This window comes from Eptesicus fuscus, chromosome 12 (assembly GCF_027574615.1).
Source record: "Eptesicus fuscus isolate TK198812 chromosome 12, DD_ASM_mEF_20220401, whole genome shotgun sequence".
Taxonomy (NCBI): Eukaryota; Metazoa; Chordata; class Mammalia; order Chiroptera; family Vespertilionidae; genus Eptesicus; species Eptesicus fuscus.
The window spans coordinates 7,510,685-7,531,825 of record NC_072484.1 but is presented as its reverse complement, the minus strand read 5'-3'; the positions used below and the strand labels follow the sequence as shown (position 1 = coordinate 7,531,825).

Genomic DNA, 21,141 nt, shown 5'->3' with positions numbered 1-21,141 from the left:
TTCATGCTTCATTTGGGGTCTCTTGTGTTTTCCTCTCTTATAAGTAAAGAAGTTTAGCATGTTCGTTATTTGGAAGAGAAAGTCATTTTGTTTGACATACATGTTATCTCTCAATTCCATTCAGACATGGGCGAGCTGGATTACACTCAAGGCTCTGATGAGCTATTTGGGGACCCCATTTGTAATGCAGATGGGTTTCCAGAAACAGGCCAAATGTTCTTTTCTTTCCTAACATTGTGTACAAATTGGTTTAAACATCTCCAATCTTGATCCCCATTTTCAGTGCCAAATTGCAGAGTAAATGGCCAGGAATATGGATGGGGTTCCCGCCACATAGGCTGCCCACGCCTACCCCTACGCAGCTTCTCCATGAGAAATCAGCAACGAAATAGAACAGTTGCTGCCAACAATTTCTAAGAGTTATTTCTCATATGCCTCAACTCCCACTGGCAAGGGTGTTGTGTTGTTTTGCTTTGAGGACTAGAAAGAATTCCTTAACAGGTTGGGCCTGTGAAATTAGAGTTGCTTTCTTAAAGGATTAAGTTCCCAAATACTCATGAACACGAAGGCACACGATAATGAAATTCTTGTTTTTCATTAAAAGAGAATTAAGCCAATGACCTTTTACGTGCATTTTTGTCTTTTGTCTTCCTACTGATTTGGGTGTTAGTTCATTATACTATTTAAGTTCTTGGACCTTTAGATATTTAATGTGGATGATGCTTTATAGACACCAAAGGCTGTATGCCTGAATTCTTTCCATTCTATATAACGAAGAGCATGGCGAATTTACCAACTAAGTTATACATATTCATTCTAGAAATTTATGTTCTCATTTCCTTATTTGAATATCTACAAGTCAGCTTTATCCAAGTTTGTGTCACCTTCAGAATTTTTCCAACATCAGTATGTAACTTTGACTATTCATTACTTAATCCTTTAAAAATGCCTATGTTCTTTATATCATAAATGTGTTTTCAAAGGAAACCGCATATAGTTCCCGTGAAAAGAAAAGCAGTGTCTTTTGCCATAAATAGGTAGAATCTTCACAAATAAATAAAAGTAAACAATATTAACTTCTAGGTGGATACTGTTGTCTGCTAAAACTCAGGACCCAAGGCCAGCTCTTTCTTTGTTAGGAAAGGAGTTAGTAGAGCCCTGGCTGGTGTGGCTCAGTTGGTTGAGCATCATCCTGTGTACCGAAAGGGCACCGGTTTGATTCCCTGTTGGGGCACAACCCCTGGTGGGGGGCGTGCAGGAGGCAACCGTTGGATGTTCTTGCATCGATGTTTCTCTCTCCCTCTTCCTTCCTCTCTCTGAAATTAATAAAAAAACATATTTTTAAAAAAGGGGTTAGTAGAGGTTAACGAAAGGTTATGAAATATTAACAATAAACAGACTTCCTCTATGACTGAATCTGAAGCATAAAAGGGAATTTTCTCACTGTACAATTCATATGCCCTCCACCCCGCCTACAATTCTATCTCATGCACGTGTACATGTGTCTTTAGCCTCGGAAGCTGCGTGAGGTGTTTGGGTTTGCCTGCACCGGAAGCGAGTGGCTTACCATTTGTCTGAGGAATGCCATCAGGGAGTTTGTCGGTGGCTTGCGTTCTTCTCTTTTGAGTTTTCCTTCTGGGGGTGTAGGTGCGGCCTCCGCCTCATCGTTGAGATCCACTGTTTGTAAGGCGGAGTCTACTTCCTGGGACCTTCTAACCTCTACCGGTGACTCACACACCACCTGGATTATTTCGCCAGGTAATAAGACAGTAAAGAAAACATTGCCCCCAACCATGTTTGATAAAGCGGGGTCCAGGTTGCCCTTCATCCGCCCAGTGGCTACAGGTTAGAGTCTATGACCGTTTCTACGCAGGCCCATCTTCAAGAGGGAACACTCATGTCTTACAAGGTGCGCTCACAACAGCTGCCAAACAGACGGCTTGGGGGCAAAATCCAGCCCCAGGAAGGCACAGGCTTAGACAGGAAGTGCCATTTGGGGACTGCCCCTCAAAGCATGCTCCGCATCCCTTCCCTTCCAGAAGGCCCACCTCTGGTGTGCCATCAGGTAAAGTGCACCTGCCTGTGTAAATATCAGGGGGATCATTCCCCTAGGAGTTCAGCTTCAGAGACCGTGACCTCGACAACTTCCACTCCACATCCTAGCTCCCTGCACCCGGGGAGAAGCTGTCCTCTGTGCGGAAAGGATCATGTGAAAGCCCCTCCATCAATAGACTCCACGTCCTCGTTAACTCATTTCCTTCTCCATCCCAGACTGTCATTTGCCATGGTTGCTTAGCTCAGTTCATACTTTCAGAAGAGAAATGAACTTGGCGAAGTTGCTTACGGCCCCCAGCAAGGTGCCTGGTGAGCTCAGTGTCCCCTGATCGTCTGTGGGGACGGCTGGCCAGCCCTGGTGCAGAGCTGGGAGCCCGGGTCACCTGCCTGTGGGGACGCTGGCCAGCCCTGGTGCACAGATGGGAGGTCTGGGTCACCTGCCTCTGATCCTACATATGTCCTTGTGCATGGCTGCCCTGCCTTTGTGCGGGGCCCTGGTCATATCTGGGCAGTTTCTGTATTGGCTTTGGCCCCTGCAACAGGACCCAAGTTAACTGAGAGGGTTTATAACTTTTATTTGCTTGTTGTTTCCCTCAGGCAAGATTGGCAAACCATTACCAGATCCACCCGAGTTCGTTGAGGTATGGCCTCCAAACTAAGGATGGGCTCACATTTTTAAAGGTTGTAAATATTTTTTTAAATGATAGAGAGTGTCCATCAGAGACTGTGTGTGGCCTGTGAAGTCTAAAATCTTGACTCTCTGGCGCCTGACATGCGGTTGCTGTTCCTGCCTTGGAGGGAAGCAGTGTTTGGTTTCCTGGTGCCAGACCCCAGCTTCCTGTCTTGTGCTCACTGTCAGGGAGGAGGGGGAGGAACGTACTTCCAAAAGCAGAGCATGTGCGTGGGGAACCCTCTCCTGTCCTTCAGGATTTGCAAATGACCCAAATGGTGAAACTCAGTATTGTCCACGGAAGCAGGAAGTTGTCTACCCAACAACAAATCAGCATGCAGGAACACCCCGAAATGAGGCAGTTAAATCTCAGCTCTCTCTCCCCCCCGCCCCTTTTCTTTCTTAAAATATCGGCACGACTTCCAGCATCTTCGCTTTGTAAACAAAGATCTCGGTTGGAGAGTTACAAACTCAAAAGTCCCAGGAGCCAAGACGCTGGCTTTCAGCAGGTGATCTCAGCGCGGACTGACCAGACAGAAGACAAAAAGGAGTGGTGGGAACTACCATGAACAAAAGACAGGTTGCCCCATCTACAGGGATTCGAAGCATAAAGCACGGGACCCGCCAAAGCAAACACGTGTGCGAGGAGGCTTCGCTGCGGGGCCTGGGACCCGGTTCTGGCTTTAGGAAGCCAGCTCAGACTGGAGCCAAAGGGGAGACTGGACTGGCAGTCAGGGGTGGGCGTGGACTCACACATGTAGGCCCGATTTATTCAATTGCATTTCTGAAAAACAAGCTTCAGCCACAGGAGCCCTGGGGTCAGCCTGCAGTGCAGCCAGCGGACACGGTGATTATGAACGTAGCCTCCGGCACCAGCCTGCCCGGCTCTAAGTCTGACTCTGCCCCTCAGAGTGGCTCTCACATGCCAAGGTCCCCTTCAGCATCTCTGTGCCTGCATTTGCTCACCTTTCCATGGGAACAGCATATACATCAGAACGCTGTTTTCAGAATCAAACCAGGCAAAGCAGGTAAAGTGCCTAGAACAGTGCCTGGTGCGTGATACGCTCAGTTCACACTCCTGCTGTTGCGTGTGCTGCTATGAGAGCTGTTTACCCCATGGGCATGGGTTTCCTGGAATCACCCCCATGCACACACGCACCGTTTAGAGATGATGCTAATAACTACCTGTTACTGCGCCTGTCACTGTGCAAGGCGGTTTAATACAGGCCTCGGTAAGTAGTTTCAGAGACAGCTCAGCGCACAGCGTTATCTCTACCGACAGGGGAAGAAGTGGGATGATTGAATGACTTGGCCAAAGTCACACCACAGGTCAGGAGCCATTTCGGGGAGGATGAAGTTGTCTACCAGTAACGGAATATCTAATAGTGACTTAACCAATAACGCTATGGAACAAAACGTTTGAAAGTCGGAAGTTCTGGGATTGGTTTAGCGGCTCCACGATTTCTCCAAGAACCTGAGCTCTTTCTACCCTTTGGCTCTGACATCCTTGGCATGCTGGCGTTTCAGCCTTTTATTTGCTACCTCATGGATATAAAGTAGCTGCCACAGGTCCAGGCATCACTTCCTCCACCCAGGGTCCTAAGAAGGAAGGAAGATCACAGCAAAAGACTTTGCTCCCAATGAACTTCTGTACTTTCACCCCCTACCTCAGGAGACATTTCATTGGCCAAAAGTCGGTAGCATTTTTACTCCTTCACTAATCACTGGGGAAGAATATGGAATTATTGGTTTAGACTAATCATGATCAAATGCTTTGGGGGTGTAGTAATTGCCAACCTTGTCTAAGATCATGGGAAGACAAGTGGAGAAAGAGAAATGGCCTTAGGTAAGTAATGAACAGTCTGATTCACTGCCTCTGGTTCAGAATTATTCTGGCTTTGAGGCAGGGCTGGAGGGAAATTTACTCACATAATAAAGCGATCAGGTTGTACGGCAATTCCTCTATAAATCAACTTGATCTGCTTGCCAATGGTTCTCTTGCTGGGCCTTTCTTAAGGTTGCCAGGTATCAACTCAGAAATCCGGGACCAGAGTCTATTCTAAAAAAAAGGACTCCCCAAAAGTGGGCTTTCAGCAGCCAAGGAAAGTCCAGTGTGGAAACCTGGAAGGATTTAGCTACGTTAGGAGCTTATTTGCATATAAAGACATGAGAATTTCACTTTTATTTGGGTAGTTTTCTGATTTCCTTCCAGGCCAGGGCTTTGGAAAAAGTTGTTCCTTATTTAGAATGTATGATTGCATCTGCACATTTTAATGAACACAATTAAAGTCAGATTTACACTATAATTTAGGATTAAATCCCCCTTGCTTGATGTCAGGAGGGGATATTAGATGTTGCATGAAGACACACATTTTGGCAAAATACAGTTTCACTTTTTGCCTCAAATATTATACCATACTTATTCTTAAAATTTGGTTTATACAGGTTTTTTTTTTTTTTTTTACTAGAGCTGTGAGTTTTGTAAACTGATTTATAGCCAATTTTTGTAATGCTTCTTTATTTTCTTGAGAAAATATTTTGCTTTCTTTCATTTATCTCTCAGCTTTTGTGTTCATCTTTGGTATCAGTAATTTACCTCATGCTTATATTTCTGTTTTAAATTCCTCACTAGAAAGTGAAATACTTCCTGTTTGCCCACCAGACATTAACACTGCATCGTGGCGTGTGAGCTGTGAGGGACCCGGTGCCTCAGACAGGCCACCACCCACGAATGTCTAAAGGAAGTTTCTCTGCAAAAAAACTCAGGACCGCGAAGTTTTTGCAGAGAAAACAAACAAACACAAGAATGATAACATAGCCATTGTAATTTCTATTCCACATCGCCGACATTTCTGGAATGTACTTGGATTTTCAGTATTTGTTCAGTTCCAGCAACTAAATGAAAAGGAAAACACACCCCTATCCGTGGCAAGTACACAGAGACACCCAGAAGAGCAGAGGATATTCTGCTCCGGCAAAACGATGGTGCTCGGTTTGTAAGTTGAGGAGCAGTGATCTCACCCATCCCCACCCATAAAAGTTTCCAGGGACTGCCGCTTTCAGAGCACGAGGCCAATTCATTCATTCCCCGGAAGATGTTTTGGAAAGATACATTTTCGTGGCGTCTCTTGTGGAGCCAGCTCCTTCAGACATGAGTGCACAGTCTTGAAAACTTTGACCATTGCTCTGAAGATCAAGGCCAAACAGACAGTGGGCTCCACCTAAGTCTCTCAGGTATAGACTCATGGAGTTGGCTCTCCCACCCCAGGCCAACAGTCTCAGCATCTATTGCAGCAAGAGGCTCTCATGCCTGGGGCAACTGCCCGTCCCGGGTACCCGCCCACCATTAGTAGAGAATCTGGATTGTCATGCAAATGAACGTGAAAGAAGCCACCAGAGCAGAATGGAGCAGAGGGTGCGGCATCCTTGTCCAGGAAGGAAGTATAAAGAGGTTCATAGTTAGTAGACTCTTTCAGCCCCTAAAGGATAACAAATGATAAACGTGTGTGCTCTGATTTTGCATTTAGTTGGCACTGATTCAATGGGCATTACAAATGTTCACCCAAGTTATTCCCCAGAGGTCCCTGATCCCGTGAAAGGGTGAAAGAGTCCACGGCAGGTGAACAGCCCTGGGAGCATGCAGGAACACAACCGGGGAGCTGAGGGGCCCGTGTCCAACATGCAGATGAGAATGGAATAAGTCTGTGGCATCGTGCGTCACTTACATTCTCCTCTGCACCTGTGGGGACGGAATCCTCTTTAACTGACTGAAGGGAAGATAAAAACAAAAGCAAGAGTCAGACTGTTACAGACACCAGGGCTGACAGCCTCCGGGTGCAACTCCAGGACGATGCTTATGTGTGCCTTGTTCCAGAAAGAACTAGAAGGAGCTTACACAAATGTACACAGTATAGCAAGGTCATATACATTATGTTTTTTTAAAATGCAACAAAGGGAAAACGAACAGCCAGATGCAGCCAGGAGAGGGGTCGCTATAGAAAGCACCAGCCACAGTCTTGGCTGGAACACGTTTCTCTTGACATTTCCTGGTAGCTGATGGAAAGGGGGAAATACGTTCGGTCGCCCAATACACAGGCACTGCTAGGTAAAAACGAATGTCGATCAGGAGAATTCTGGTGCCAGGACCAGAGAAAGTCACCCCATGGTCCTCGGAGAGCAGCAGGCGCTGGGTAACAAGCAGGCCCTCGGCCTTGTTCCCACCATCGCACAGTGGCCAGAGCCAGAAGCTGCTTACGTCAGCCCTCAACAGGGGCCACGTTCACCATGGCAAAGCCTAATTCTGGTAAAGCACTTCAGTGGATGGTCAGAGGGCTGGGGTCTAACACATCCAAGTTCAAACACTGTTACTCCCTGTCCTGCCCCAGACAGGAGAGGAGTTATCCCAATTCTACCCAAAGCGGATGCCACCATCATTATATTATCCGGTCTGCCAAGCGCCAGCTGTGGAGCTCACCTTTGCATCTTTCCTGCAGCTGTCCCTAAACTTTTTCGGGTGATGGTGTTTATAGACCACTTCAGTCCAGGTTCTGGGCAGTCTTCCCCGAAAAGTAAGCATGAAGAACGTATTTTGCACATTGTTTCCAGCTGTTCATACACTCTCACATCTCTTCTCTTGGATTCAGGTTAAGAACTCTTCCCCATATCTACCTACTTCCAAGTCCTGCCTTTATTTTTACCTTTAAAACATCCAGTGGAAGGGAAGACAGGAACTGACATTTACAGATCCATCTTTTGCACTTGGCGCTTTGTATACGTTCTCTCACTTACTGTGGCCCGAGCGGTAAGAATGGGGATCCTCACTTACTCAGCAGGAAATGGAGGCTCAGAGAGGGGCAGTCACTTGTCCCAGGTGGAACAGCTAATAAATGGTGGAGATGGTTCTTGGGACCAAGTTTTCCTCCTGCCACGATGACTTCCAGGATCAGAAACACATTTATTTTATTTTATTTATTTATTTTTTTGGTGCTGGTGGTGGGTGTCTGTGTGTCTTTCCCCATTACCAGACTTCTTTCTCTCTAGACTTCAGTGTGGATCATTTATTTGTATTTATCTCCTTCTCATACTGACATTTACCTGGGCACAAACATGCCCCTAAAAAGGTTGTAGGTTTTCTGGAAGCTTCTGATTGTCAAGAAGCCCTAGGCCCGTGGTCGGCAAACTGCGGCTCGCGAGCCACATGTGGCTCTTTGGCCCCTTGAGTGTGGCTCTTCCACAAAATACCACGGCCTGGGCGACTCTATTTTGAAGAAGTGGCATTAGAAGAAGTTTAAGTTTAAAAAATTTGGCTCTCAAAAGAAATTTCAATCGTTGTACTGTTGATATTTGGCTCTGTTGACTAATGAGTTTGCCGACCACTGCTCTAGGCCATTCAGAAGTGTAGCTTCCTTGGAATTATACCCTTTCTCCTTGAGACCAGTTGCATGCTACTTAATATGATGAACAGGTGAGGAATTAAACAATATTTTGAAAGCCAGACCGCCTCAAACTGGACCTGCCAAAGTTTCAAGAGGCAACATACTGCCCACGTTAGGCGGAGACAGTCCTCCCACCATTTCCGAATAGCAGCTTTCAGTTCTTCAAACCTCCTTCCCGGCCCAGCTGGCTGGGACGAGCTCAGTTTGTGTCTGGTTTCCATGTCGGGAAGTCCTGGCCGTTGTCGCTCCCGGTGTTGGAGATGGGACTGGGATCCTGGTGGAGGCGATGGTGAGAGGCAGGAGCGGCTTTGGGACACGGTGCTCCTGTGATCGTTGTCATGGTTTCAGACTTCCAGATCTTCCTGACGTTTCACAAATGCGCATTAAGTTCTGATTACGTAAAGTCCTGTTGGGAGGGAGGTGGGCACGGTGGCAGGGAGAGAGGTGCCTGCCCACAGCAAGGGGAGACTTTCCTCTCAGTGTCACCGAGGAGCGGGGTCGGGAAGAGGAGGTAACTCCAGGCCATGTGACTGGTTACCTAGGGCCACGTCCCAGAGCCCGCAAACCCTTTTTGCACGTTTCTGTGCATTTGCACACTGGCGTGCGTGTCGTTTTTATGACAGCGGGGCTGAAATAGCCAGTTGGGGTAACTGGGTAAATGAGCGGCCAGGCTCCTGCCCCTTCCGTGTTGGTCACACGTCAGAGACACCTGCTCAGAGCCCACGTCTGGAGCAGCTTGCACGGCGGGTTTGTGGCTGGAAACACCAGAATTTTCTAGTGCTTCTCAGCATTTTACAAAATGTTTACAAGGACAATTTTATAACTAAAACATTTTAATTAATTAATTTTTTATCCTTATTGTTTAAAGTATTACATACATACATCCCCTTTTCCCCAACTGACCTCTGCTAGCCTGCCCCCGCCCTCTCACCCCAGGCCTTCACCACCCGATTGTCTGTGTCCATGGGTTTTGCATATATGCATACAGGGTCATCGGTTAATCTCTCCTTACCCACCCTCCTCTGCCTTCCTTCTGAGATTTGACAGTCTGCCGTGCTTCTATGTCTCTGAATCTATTTTGTTCATCAGTTTGTTTTGTTAATTAGATTCCACATATGAATGAGATCATGTGATACTTGTCTTTCTCTGACTGGCTTATTTCTCTTAGAGTACTATGCAGCGGTAAAAAAAGAAGGATCTCTTACCCTTTGAGACAGTATGGAGGGACCTGGAGAGTATCATGCTAAACTTATTTTGATTTAAAGGAAACAAAGGTCTCAATTTTATTTCCAATTAGAACAGAAGCTCCCATGAGACTGTAAACTGCAAGAGGTCGGCAATCTCCCCACTGCTGCCTTTTCTTATTGATGGATCGATTGATTGAATTTATTGGGGTGACACTGGTTAATAAAATTAGGTTTCAGGGGTACAACTCTACAACACGTCATCAGTATACTGTGTTGTGTGTTCACTACCAACGCCCATCACCACCTATTCTCCCTTTACCCTCTTCTGCCTCCCCCACCCCCTTTCCCTCTGGTAATCCCATAAGGTTGTCTGACTATGAGGTTTTGTTTTGTTTTTTCTTAATCCCGTCACCTTTTTCACCCAGCCCCTCTCCCTCCCCTCTGACAGCTGCAGGTCTGTTCTCCGTATATATGAGTCTGTTCCTATTTTTTTTTTTTTTAGAGAAAGATAAGACCTGTATGATTTCACTTATATGTAGAATCTAACGAACAAAATAAACTCACTGCTGTCTTTTCAATGCTGATTACTTGACACAAAGTATTTAGCACAAAAAAAGTCAAAAGTCAGCACTGATGAAAGAAACCGATTAAAAATACACTCCCCATTTTACCTCCAGAGGGCACTGTTCTTTCTGACCCGGTGAAAGAAGGAAAGACAAGATTTACCACACAGGGGATTCAGCTTTTAGTAATTTTTATAATCGACTAAAGAAGTAAAGCCAGATAATGTCAGAAAAAAAGAGGGAAACAGAAATAAATGAAATTCTGTTATTAGGGAGATAAATGTCAAGTGCCCCCCTTTTATCTCCATGGGAAAAGCTTGAATTTCAAAGAAAAACCATCACACCTCTGATAGATCCCTAAGGGAAGAGAAGATGAAGCACTGAGGCTTGTTGGCTTAGAGGCATCCCCAAACCAGGTGGCCCAGAAGGGTGAGAAGTGGATGTGGGTAGTGCCCGACCCTCCCGAGCGGAGGCCAGGAAATCACTTCTGTGCTGGGCACGTGTTAGGGTTTTACCAGAATGATTTCACACAACCCTGGCTTCCTTTCCATGATGTAGGTGCTCTTATTATTTGCATTTTACAGCTTAGGAAACTGAGGCTCATCCAAGCAGACTGGGACTCAAAGTCAGATCTGTCTGATACCAGACTTTTAACCCTTACGTAAGGGATCCTCAAACGTCTGATACTTGCTGGCCTCCTATGCGGATTTTGCCTTGTTGTATGAGCCACCGGGTGGCAGCCATGGGGGTGTGGCATTCAGATTTCCCCGCCTCCGACTGTCACACCTTCAGCATCCTCGATGCCCAGGCTGGCTCTCGCTGGCTGCTCCCAGCCCATGACTGAGCACTGGGGGTGCTGGGCCATTTCTGCCCAATGTGTGGCCCCAGAATGCCCAGTGTCTGTGCTGGGAATCCCCTCTGGCTCAGCCCACCCTCAGGTTGAGGAACCTTCTCCCCCTCCATTTCCTCCCTCAGCCACAGGTCACAGGTGACCGGCTCTCACAGGTGGGCAGGCTCCCTGCCTCCTCCTGCCACTCCCCGTTATCCTTCATACTCATTCTCCTCTGGCACATCGATTCTGTTTCGGGGTCTGCTTCTTGGAGGACCCAATGTACCTTTATTTACTTACTGTCAGTACCATGATTTATGCTGCACTTTCCTTGCAATTGGGCTGCTTTTGAAACCTATCTCTTACCTTGAACAAAATATATGTTAAAACAAGTTCAATGTGCCAGTTCTGTTTTTCCTAATACACTTTAAATGTATATATCTACCTAATAAAAGAGTAACATGCTAATTGACTGTACCTTCACAACACCCGCCAATCAGGAGTAAGTATGCAAATTAACCCAACAAAGATGGCGGGTTAATTTGCATGGTGACAACACAGGTGTTCCACACAATCCCAGCCACTCAGGGCCTCTGGGCAGCATGGGAAGGCAGAAAGGCGGCTCCGGGCCAGAGTGGAAAGGCGGCTCCGGGCCAGGGCAGAAAGGCTGCTTCGGCCAGAGCAAAGGCGGTGCCGGCAGCCAGGGGAAGGAAGGCCCATTCTTGCACTAATCTTCATGCATCGGGCCTCTAGTATTTAAATAAAAATAAAACTGTTTGAATATGGGCCACCAAACTCATGTGCCCTGCCACCCCTATGTGATGTCACTCACTAGAAATTGTCCCCTACACTATATTGCTGATAAAAAAATTTTAAAAATAAGCGATCGGTGGTTGGTGAGGGAAGAGGGTTTGAACTGAACACCAAATGACATCACCCAACGTTTTCACTTCATGTCGGAGTTTGTTTCTGGGCAGGACCTGGACGGAAGAATTCCTCAGGACAGGAAAACACACAGGGAGGACATTCAGAAATCCAGCTAGAAACCCAGGATTCTAGATGAGAGAACAAACTCACTCCCCAGCGGCACCCGTATCATCACCTGCCTGGCCAGGTGGCATGGGTTTTGATGAAATTACTTAATTAGATTTCCCCAGCTCTACAGATCACACCCACCGCCCACCTCACCCACCATGTCTTGCTCATCGTTTGGCCACGTTGAAAACAGGCGAGACTTGGGAACATGGGTGGCCGCTGGGGTGTACTTGCCGTGACGACCAAGCAATAGCTCTCAGAATGACTCAGCCCCACCCAACCATCTCCTCGCACGGCTCCTCAGTTCTAGAGAGGAAAGAATCAGACCCTGGTTTACATTTTCCCATCACAGAGCACGTTGTGTGCTTGCCCTGGTGGGAAGCCGATGGACACCTTGGCTTTTCCTAAGGACCGTGAAACCTGGTGCTTCTAGTGACTGATTATATCTGGCGGGGCAAACAGAGCCCAGCGGGGCCTCGTCTCACCGGGAAGAGAGCGCTCAGAGGAAGCCGGGGGGATAATGAGTGATTTTCAAAAGACAATGAAATCATGAAATACCACAACCCTCAGTCATGAACTGGAGTAATTCCAAGAATGAAATATTCTACTTGTTCATTTCCCTTCCTTTCCCACGAAACACATGTTTATACTATGCTAGGCATGCCATTCTGAGTCAATGAGTAAGTCTTCCACTCAATGGCTACTTGAGTCATTTTGGAGAAGAGAAAGAAACACCACATGTTGCTGATTTCATTGATTGGCCCAATGGAAATAATTTCTCAAGTCATCCCGGCCCCATGCACCCTCCACATCTTGAGACCAGCACTTACCTTTTTCCAGAACAGTTTGCCCAGAGGCAGAGAGGAGGGCCCCCCCTTCTGCTTGGCACCCTCCTTTGCCGTTTCTGTGGGTGTAGGATTCTTGGCTGCCCCTTGGGGCTCCTGGGGTACAAAGGTGGCTTTGTCTGACTTCAGGTCTGCTGACGGAGCAGGTGACTTTTCAGCACCCTATAGAGTTTAGAAAAAAATTCAAAATGATTTCCAGATCTCAAAAGTGAAAGATCTCTCTTTTACCAACATGGGCTGAGGTTGTGCATGTTAATTTTCTTCATACTTTTCCAAATATGCTACTATGAATGTGAGTTTGTGTTAAAATCTTGGAAAAAGTCAAGAGATGTTCCTTTTGGACAAAAATACCTATGGAACCGTTATTGATCATGTTTATGTAAGTAGCTCATTAGGAATCCAGCTGATTGTAAGAGGCACTTCGCTGTTAGAAGGTTAATGCGTACCCAGGCCATTGGTCTTCAGGTGATGTTGATTATGTTCCTATCAGTAAAAGCATTTTGAACATGCACCTCCAACACGCATGTCTGTTTATCGTATAGAGATGCATTGTTTTACTAACTTCTGTTCAAAATTAAAGAAGGGTTAAATAAATATAATTTAAAATGGAAGTTCTCAATTTTCCTCCCATACTCCACGGTGGCGATCCCTGACCCAGGCATTGAGTGAGTAGGAGACAACTAGACTGGGTGAAAGGCTCTTGAGTGGGGAGAGCTCCCCAAACCCCATTTCTTCACCTTTAGATGGAGCCTCTATATCTAAATTAGAAATAATTGAATAGATTGTAATTGACTCAAAACTTCAAGTGTTATTAATTTGACCCCTATTTTCTCTCTCTCCTTCCTTCCTTCCTTCCTTTTCCTTCCTTCCTTCCTTCCTTCCTTCCTTCCTTCCTTCCTTCCTTCCTTCCTTCCTTCCTTCCTTCCTTCCTTCCTTCCTTCTCTCTCTTCCACTCTCTCCTCCTCTCTCCCTCTCTTCCTGTCCTCCTTCCCCATTCTCTCTCTCTCTCTTCCTGTCCCCACTCTGGGTGGCCACGCTGAGGTCCAATTCCAGGATGTCTGACTTCCTCAGGAACAGGGCCAGGACCTCCCATGCTCTGCCTCCTCCTGAGTCTTGGGGTAAAGGGAGAGTTAGGAGGAAGATAATCTCAATTGATCTTGACATGAGTGAACACTGGCATTAGCAATTTTTTTCTCTTAAAAAATATTTTTACTGATTTCAGAGAGGAAGGGAGAGAGAGAGAGAGATAGAAACATCAATGATGAGAGAGCATCATTGATCGGCTGCCTCCTCCATGCCCTCCACTAGGGATTGAGTGCGAAACCCAGGCATGTGTTCTGACTGGGAATTGAACCATGACCTCCTGGTTCATAGGTTGACACTCAGCCATGGAGCCACATGGGTCTGGCCGGCATAACCAATTTTAACACTGGGTCCATCTGACCTGACCTCTTTTAAGCATCTTCATTTTATGATTTGTGCTCCAGGAGTTTGTGACACAAGCCCTTTCAATTCCAGGGATGTCAGATCTCTGACTAAAAAATAATAAAAATCTGGCAGTAAAACTGGGGTGTGGAAATTCAGGAAGTTTCAGGGTACTTTTGATGTTGGACAGAGTCTTAGAGACGCTCTGGGCCAATGCCTGCATTTTCACGGATGGGGAAACTGAGGCCCATGATCAGCCCGACATTAATTAGGGGCCACAGCCTGGCCTCAGCTCTGAACTTTGGCTTTCTTTCCACACAGCACATCACCTCTTCAAAGGGTGTTGGCAAAGAACATCAATTTGACTATCTGAAGCCACACGCTATGTTTTCTGTGCTTCTTTGAAGAGGGAGAAATTCTAGAACATGAGCATCTAGGGGGTTTCATTTGTGTGTGTGGAACCCTCATGCGGTTTTGGCTGAATGGGCTGAGCACAATAATGGGGCAGCCACGAGCTGGACAGATACCACAACACCTCAGGGCAAGTAGCAAGCACCAGGTTTACCATCCAAACAGCGTGGGTGGGGTCGCTAAGCAACTGTGATGGCGCTAGCAGGACTGATGATTGCCCCTGGAAAAACCTGAGTGGGGACAGGGGCACTTCTGGGCGTGGCAAAAGCACTCTTCAACAACGCCCACCTGTGAGCCTGTGGTCACGCCCAGTGTTTGGGGACGTATGAGAAGGTTCCAATCTGAGGCATTTCGGATTCAGATTCAGCCAAGGAGAGCTGACACTTTTATTCTTTATAGCAAGAACGTTATTCCATTTATTAATTCCAGGCTTCTCCACTTTTTTCAACTTAAGAATTCTTTTCATAGGAAGAAAATTGAGACTTAGAGAAATGAACCTACTGGTAGGCATTAACCAGAACTGGCAACCATTTAGAGCAAAACTAGAAGATAGTAGTTCATCCTTGAATTTCTTTTATTTTGTTTTGTTAATCCTCACCCCGGGATATTTTTCCATTGGTTTGTAGAGAGAGTGGAAGTGAGGGAGAGAGACAGAGAGAGAGAAAATTGATGTGAGAGAGACACATCAATTGGTTGCCTCCTGCACGCACCCTGACCAGGCCAGGGATGGAGTGTGCAACAGAAGTACATGCCCTTGACCAGAGTCACACCCAAACCCGAGACCTTTCCTTTCTCGAGACGATGCTCTATCTACTAAGCCAAACCGGCTAGGGCTTGGATTTCTTCTTTTCTGATATAGGTTACAATAAAATCAAGAAGAATGATTTTAATCACACCTCCTATAATCCTGTCACAAGGTTTATTGATAGAATCTGGCTGGTCAGTTTCAATGGCCCTATTTTCCTATCTTTTTGCACAACAGGATAATCAAGTAAAGAAAATAAACTGTCCTAGGTCTGGAGATAAGAGCCAGGGAGAGCTAAACTGCTGCATATGAGAATTAAGAACACTTGGGAATCCCCTTACTCCACTTTTACATGAAAATAGACTGAGTGTAACTCAAGACAAAACCCCAAAGTCCTTGCACGCGAATGACAGCATCCCAGAAAGGGACTGCCTCTGCACCTTCCAGTCGTTTCCGAATCCCGTCCTACCCCATAGGCACCTCAGGGGCAGGAGGGAGGCCCGTGACTTGGGGAAGTCCTAGGAAGATTGAACTTGGGTGGTCCAGGGGAGGGGGAGGGGATTCTGAGTGTGAAATGAATGCCATCGGGAAATGCAGGTCTGGGGCTGGGTACTCATCTCACACTTCCAAGGCCCCTACTCACGGAGGCTCCGGAGGAGCTCAGCTGGGTTCCCTGTATGAGGCCTATGACGTCTCACTAGCTCTTACAAAACGGGCTCCCACACACAGTGCCACTGCTTTTTAACGTTCCCTCTTCCATCGCAATTTCTATCACCCCTTTCTCTCTTTCCAGAACAAAAAAAGCCTGTATGGAAATTGAAGGGTGGCTTCCTAACCCGTTTATGCAAATATAGATCCACCCATGAGGATTTCTATGGAGCTTTTATTTGCATACACAATCCTGGGACTATCACATCCAGCTGGGGACATTTGTTAATAAGATCATTCAACTTAGTGCAGAATGGTTGATATTTTAGACAAATTTCCAAGCCTGCTGGCCCAATTCAAGGGTGCTTTTAATTGATGGTTTCAGACCAACACTGGCATCTCCTTAGACATTAGAAGAGTGAAATCTCCCAAAGGACTCCTAAGGCCATGGAGATAGAACTTGTTCTGCCCATTCATTGTTTGGTTCTGCCTGGGTTTTCATGTGGGTTCAGTATAAGCTCAGTTAATACAGGCAATGGATGGAACAGGCCCCAGAAAGATACAATTGTTATCTTTAAGTTAGAGGAGTGTTTCCCAAAGTGTAGAAAGCATCCCACTGATGGCATCAGAGATGATTTTACGTTGTACAGAGATATGACATGAAATGACACTCAAATAGTGAAAATGCTTTCCCTTTTTCAACTCTCATTGAATTATTCCATGAAGACTTGGGGGAAATTCTTGGTCTGCTGGTGGCTAACTGCCTTTCGGTAAAGCTCCAAAGGGCATTAGATTTGGACTTAACACAAACAAGGTAACTAGAATGTAAGCTCTTTTTTTATTAGCCACATTAATAGTTACCTTCCCCTTATGAGGGTTCTGATTTCCTATGTAAAATGTAATATAAAGTTTCTTTTAAAGATGCCTTTCCGTAGGAAATGGGTTGACTTCAATATAAAAATATCAAATAAATAATAGTGTATATGACAAAAGTGATGGCGGTAGCATGCATACTTTCAACATTTGGGAAACACTGGGTTAGAAGAACAGTTTCAGAACCCTGGTCCACGCTAGGAAGAAACCAGTGTGAGATGTTTATAAATATGGAGACTTTAAAAAAATTTACTGAAATTTGATTCACAGAATCTTGAATCCCCTTTTAAAGTCCCAACTAACCACCCAAGGCTCTCTCTTCCCTGAAGCGGAGCTGGGTGGATACGGAACGGCATGTGCGTTGTGTGGTGAAGACCAGGGTTCCTTTTCCCCCTCCTAGATCAACAAATACAGACCTTATGCCTAAAGAACCGTCTAAAGGTGAGTCCTAGCCTGGGGCTATTCAGGTGCTTTTTCTTGGCGCCTTTCGCCTGGATCTCGGATGTCTTCTGCCCAGCTTGCCCATCACAGACACTTTCTGCTTTGCACGCCTTTTGGGCAACAGCAGTCACAGCTTAGAACTTTCTTTTTAGACAAAATCCATTCCCTCCATTGTTTTTAAGCACATTCAAACACTTGGACAATTCGCTGCTGGTATATCAACTGCATCCCCCAACCACAAGACATCATGTGATTGTTTCTCTCTTTAAAACTCTCAAAGGTGATTTGCTAAAGAGCACAGTCCATGGCAGGCACACATGGGTTTTCAACAGGGCAACCTGATTCAATGATCCAGATGAACACAACTTTATTTGCTAAAGACAATGACAGAACATTTCAACTCTGTCTATAGGACATTAAAATACCCAGATGAAAAATCTACAAAGTTAAAAAGGTAACACAGTCCCTACTTGATAGATTTTTGCATCCTAGAATCAAGTGACTTTCATTCCCAAATGAACCTCCTTTAATTCAGTGTTAGGGACTTTAGGGATGCAGTATCGCCTACAAAAATGTCAGCTGACTTCTAGATAGGCAGATCTCCCGGGCCAAAGAAGTTTCTAACATGAGCCAGTCCACTGAGCCAAAGTGGGGAGTGATTGGAACTGAAGTAGCCCAGCCACAACCATTCAGAATTGTTGACTCAAGTTACAAATGGGGGGTGATTTTGTGTGGGGTGTACAGTGTGCTATAAATTTCCCAAATGGAAGGATGGACAAATGGTATAGACATTTCAAAAGTATGATTCCAAGAACTGCAGTAGAAAACATGTCAAAAAGACCAGGTATGAGAACCAGGGCTGTAGAAAGAGGTCTATGTGTGTCAAGGACAACCTACATTCACAAAAGCCTCCTTTGAAACTGGGCTCCACCAGCAGGGACCCCACAGCTGTCTGGGCCGGACAGTGAGATTTTATCAGCCAGGCCCATTCAGTTGGGACCACATTCTGGGTGGAGGACTAGTATCTGAGCAGCTGAAGGGACTGAGAGCATCATGTCACTTAAGCCACAAAACACACCCACATACCCCACTGTTTATAGCCTCTTGTGCTATGTGTCCTCAATCAATACAAAACACAGATCCAAAAGAGAAACTTTGGACCCAAACATTCATTGAACTTGACACTGGCTGCCTTATAGCAAATGAATAATTCCATCGGAAAACACATGTACATGACTCAGATATCTATTTTTCTTTAATTTTTTAAAAAAGTATGCTTTTATTGATTTCAGAGAGGGAGAGGGAGAGAGAGATAGAAACATCAATGATGAGAGGAAAATCATTGATCGCTGCCTCCTGCACGCCCCCTACTGGGGATTTAGCCTGCAACCTGGGCATGTGCCCTGACTGGGAATTAAACCGTGACCTCCTGGTTCACAGGTCGACACTCAACCACTGAGCCACACTGGCCACACTCTAGTCCTATGTAATAAAAGGTTAATATGCAAATTGTCCCCTCAATTGGGAGTTTGACTGGGAGTATGACCAGGGGGCAGGGCTGGCTGGCCAACCGCTCCCCCAGCCCACCCCCGGCTGGCTGGACCCCACCTGTGCATGAATTCATGCACTGGGCCTCTAGTTTTTCAATAAAAGAATAAAGTTTTAGAGAAACCAGCCAATACCAGACAAATGTAATCATGGTGCTGTCTGCCTTACAGTGGTTATGGAAATAGGGATTACAGACATTTGAATAGAGTTCCATGGTTTACCAGGCATTGTCCAACTTTCACTCAATCCTGGGCCGGAGAGATAAAATTTTTACTGTCCCCATTTTACAAATGTGGAGATTTGGGTTCAGACAGGTTAGGATTACATAGCAATTGGGTTGTAGGACCAGAGCTCAAACACAGGTCTTCTGTGACAAATTCTAGGATCTTTTTCATAACTTAGCCCCTTCAAATATGGGCAGCAGATGTATCGGGCTGGCCAAACCATTTATCTGGTCCTTGTGTCTTTCAAAACACTCTCAGTTATTAAAAGGAGGATGCAAGACACTTAGCTGTCACCAAGTTAAACTTTCCTTAGGAGCCCGTGGACTTTAAGCCACGTGATCCACTAGAGATAATCAGTTCTGTCAAGTGTGAAGGGAAAACATCTCTAGAAAGTAGTTACTCCAAACAAAGTTTATTTTGAGGGGAATTGGCTGAATTTCAGGATGATAGTGAAAAAATCCTGGCTCTCTAGGGCATCCTAACTCCTTGGGCGTGTCCACTGGTGACTACCTCATTTCATCAAATAATTGCCTTTGCAGTGAGATTTATTTTTCCCCCAAATGACATGAAAAACAAGGAACATATTTTTTAAAGACCAAAAATATAGCCGCCTTTACTTCCACTATAAATTGAGTCTCACCTCGTCCTCATTTCCATGAGCTAATTTTGACTATATTCCCTGGGTTTCTCTACATACAGATAAAGAGACCAAGATGATAGATAATTATTAGTATTCTACACTTCTTCTATATAAGAAATGGGTTATAGTGGCATTATTTAGTCAGAATTGGCATGTATTTCAAGCTTCCCACTAACATTTTTATTAAAATGCCATTAACATAAATGAAACATTTAAAAGACAATCTAACAGTGCTATTAAATTGCTAAAAATGTACATATGCGCATATGCATGTCCACACACAAAAATTCAAGAAACAAAGAAGCAGATACCAATTCAAATCCAATTCTACACACGAACCTAAACACAAATACACTTCAAACTACCTACCGTGTCTTCCAGATCTTTCTTTGTTTCAGCTTTGTTAGGTGACACCTTAAAAATTTGAGAAATCAAATGTTAAAACTTATAGCTCTTTAGGGTGATTTTATTTCATAGACACATAGTTTTTAGGTCATTCTAATTCACTCTACAGGTAAAGAATGTAACCAAAAATCCTTTTAATAGAGTAGAAACCCACAGACTTCTGGTATACCTAGTATACAAAAGTTAACAAAAGAGAATGTTTTATAATGAAATGCATCAGATCTCATACATTCCCCAAGAGTTTGACCACAATAAAGACTGATTGATGGAATGCCACAGACTTTCCATCGATTCTGCCACTAATCCAACAAATGCACAACACTTTGGTGCTTTTTGGGTTTTTCCTCTGAAGTTAGTCTTGGCCTTTGGAAGTAGCCCAGACACACTTGGAGTTGTCTGCTTAATGACAACTTCATTTACCAGCTCCTTTCTGAGTATTTGGCATGTGCCAGGCTGTGGGCTCTTCCCCAAGGGGTTGGAGATGAGCAAGCCATGGGAGACATGGGTCCCTGCCTCCATCCAATTCAAATGGTAGACTGAGCTGGAACAAGATAGAAAGTGGTTTCTATCATTTTATTTGCCATGTGAGTGTCAAAATGCTCTGATGGGTTAAGAACTTGAGGAAGTATTCTCCAGTTATTTTTATGATCAATGACCATCCAATTGCAATAGAGCTCCACTACAATACAGCCCAATGTTATGGAGTTTGGGCACCCATGGTTTCCATTTCCGAAGTCTCCCTCACCAAAGGCCAGCTATAACAGTTTCCTTGCAAAACACATCTTGTCATTGTTCTCCAGTGTCCCAGCTGCATCATTCAGAACAATGACACGCAAATGTGAATTATTCTTAGAATAACAAAACGTTTGAGCAATAGAATTGAGGGGAAAAGGAAGGAAACGACTTACCAGTGTTTTAAAGAAGCTCATGATGGAATTATTATCCTCAGTGATAGCTGTCGTCTGGGGGTCCTCCTTGGCAATCTCCAATTCTTCGGGGTCCCGGGGGAGAGAGCAACTCACAGGTGTGACTTCCTGTCCCTTGTCTTTGCCTTCAACTATGTCCTAGGAGCAAAACAGCGTTTTCACAGTTGCAACTTGTTGAATGCGGACTCTCAAAGTAATATTTTTGCTTCACACCCCTCTCTCCCTTGCCCCCTAAT

The 21,141-nt window shown here is 45.3% G+C and overlaps 1 protein-coding gene across 5 annotated transcripts in view; it reads right to left on the bottom strand.

The window, feature by feature from the left end:
- BCAS1 (brain enriched myelin associated protein 1) overlaps positions 1-21,141 on the bottom strand; it is a 60,003-nt gene that overhangs the window by 11,688 nt on the left and 27,174 nt on the right. For 2 of the 5 annotated variants that reach the window (XM_054724153.1, XM_054724155.1), the window contains exons 4-8: positions 20,888-21,043; positions 19,944-19,988; positions 12,605-12,781; positions 6,451-6,492; positions 1,568-1,741 (exon numbers count right to left, since the gene is read on the bottom strand). In XM_054724153.1, coding sequence (XP_054580128.1) covers positions 1,568-1,741; positions 6,451-6,492; positions 12,605-12,781; positions 19,944-19,988; positions 20,888-21,043 — 594 coding nt within the window. The remainder of the gene's footprint in view (positions 1-1,567; positions 1,742-6,450; positions 6,493-12,604; positions 12,782-19,943; positions 19,989-20,887; positions 21,044-21,141) is intronic. The other 3 variants (XM_054724156.1, XM_054724154.1, XM_054724157.1) reach the window with 3 other exon arrangements.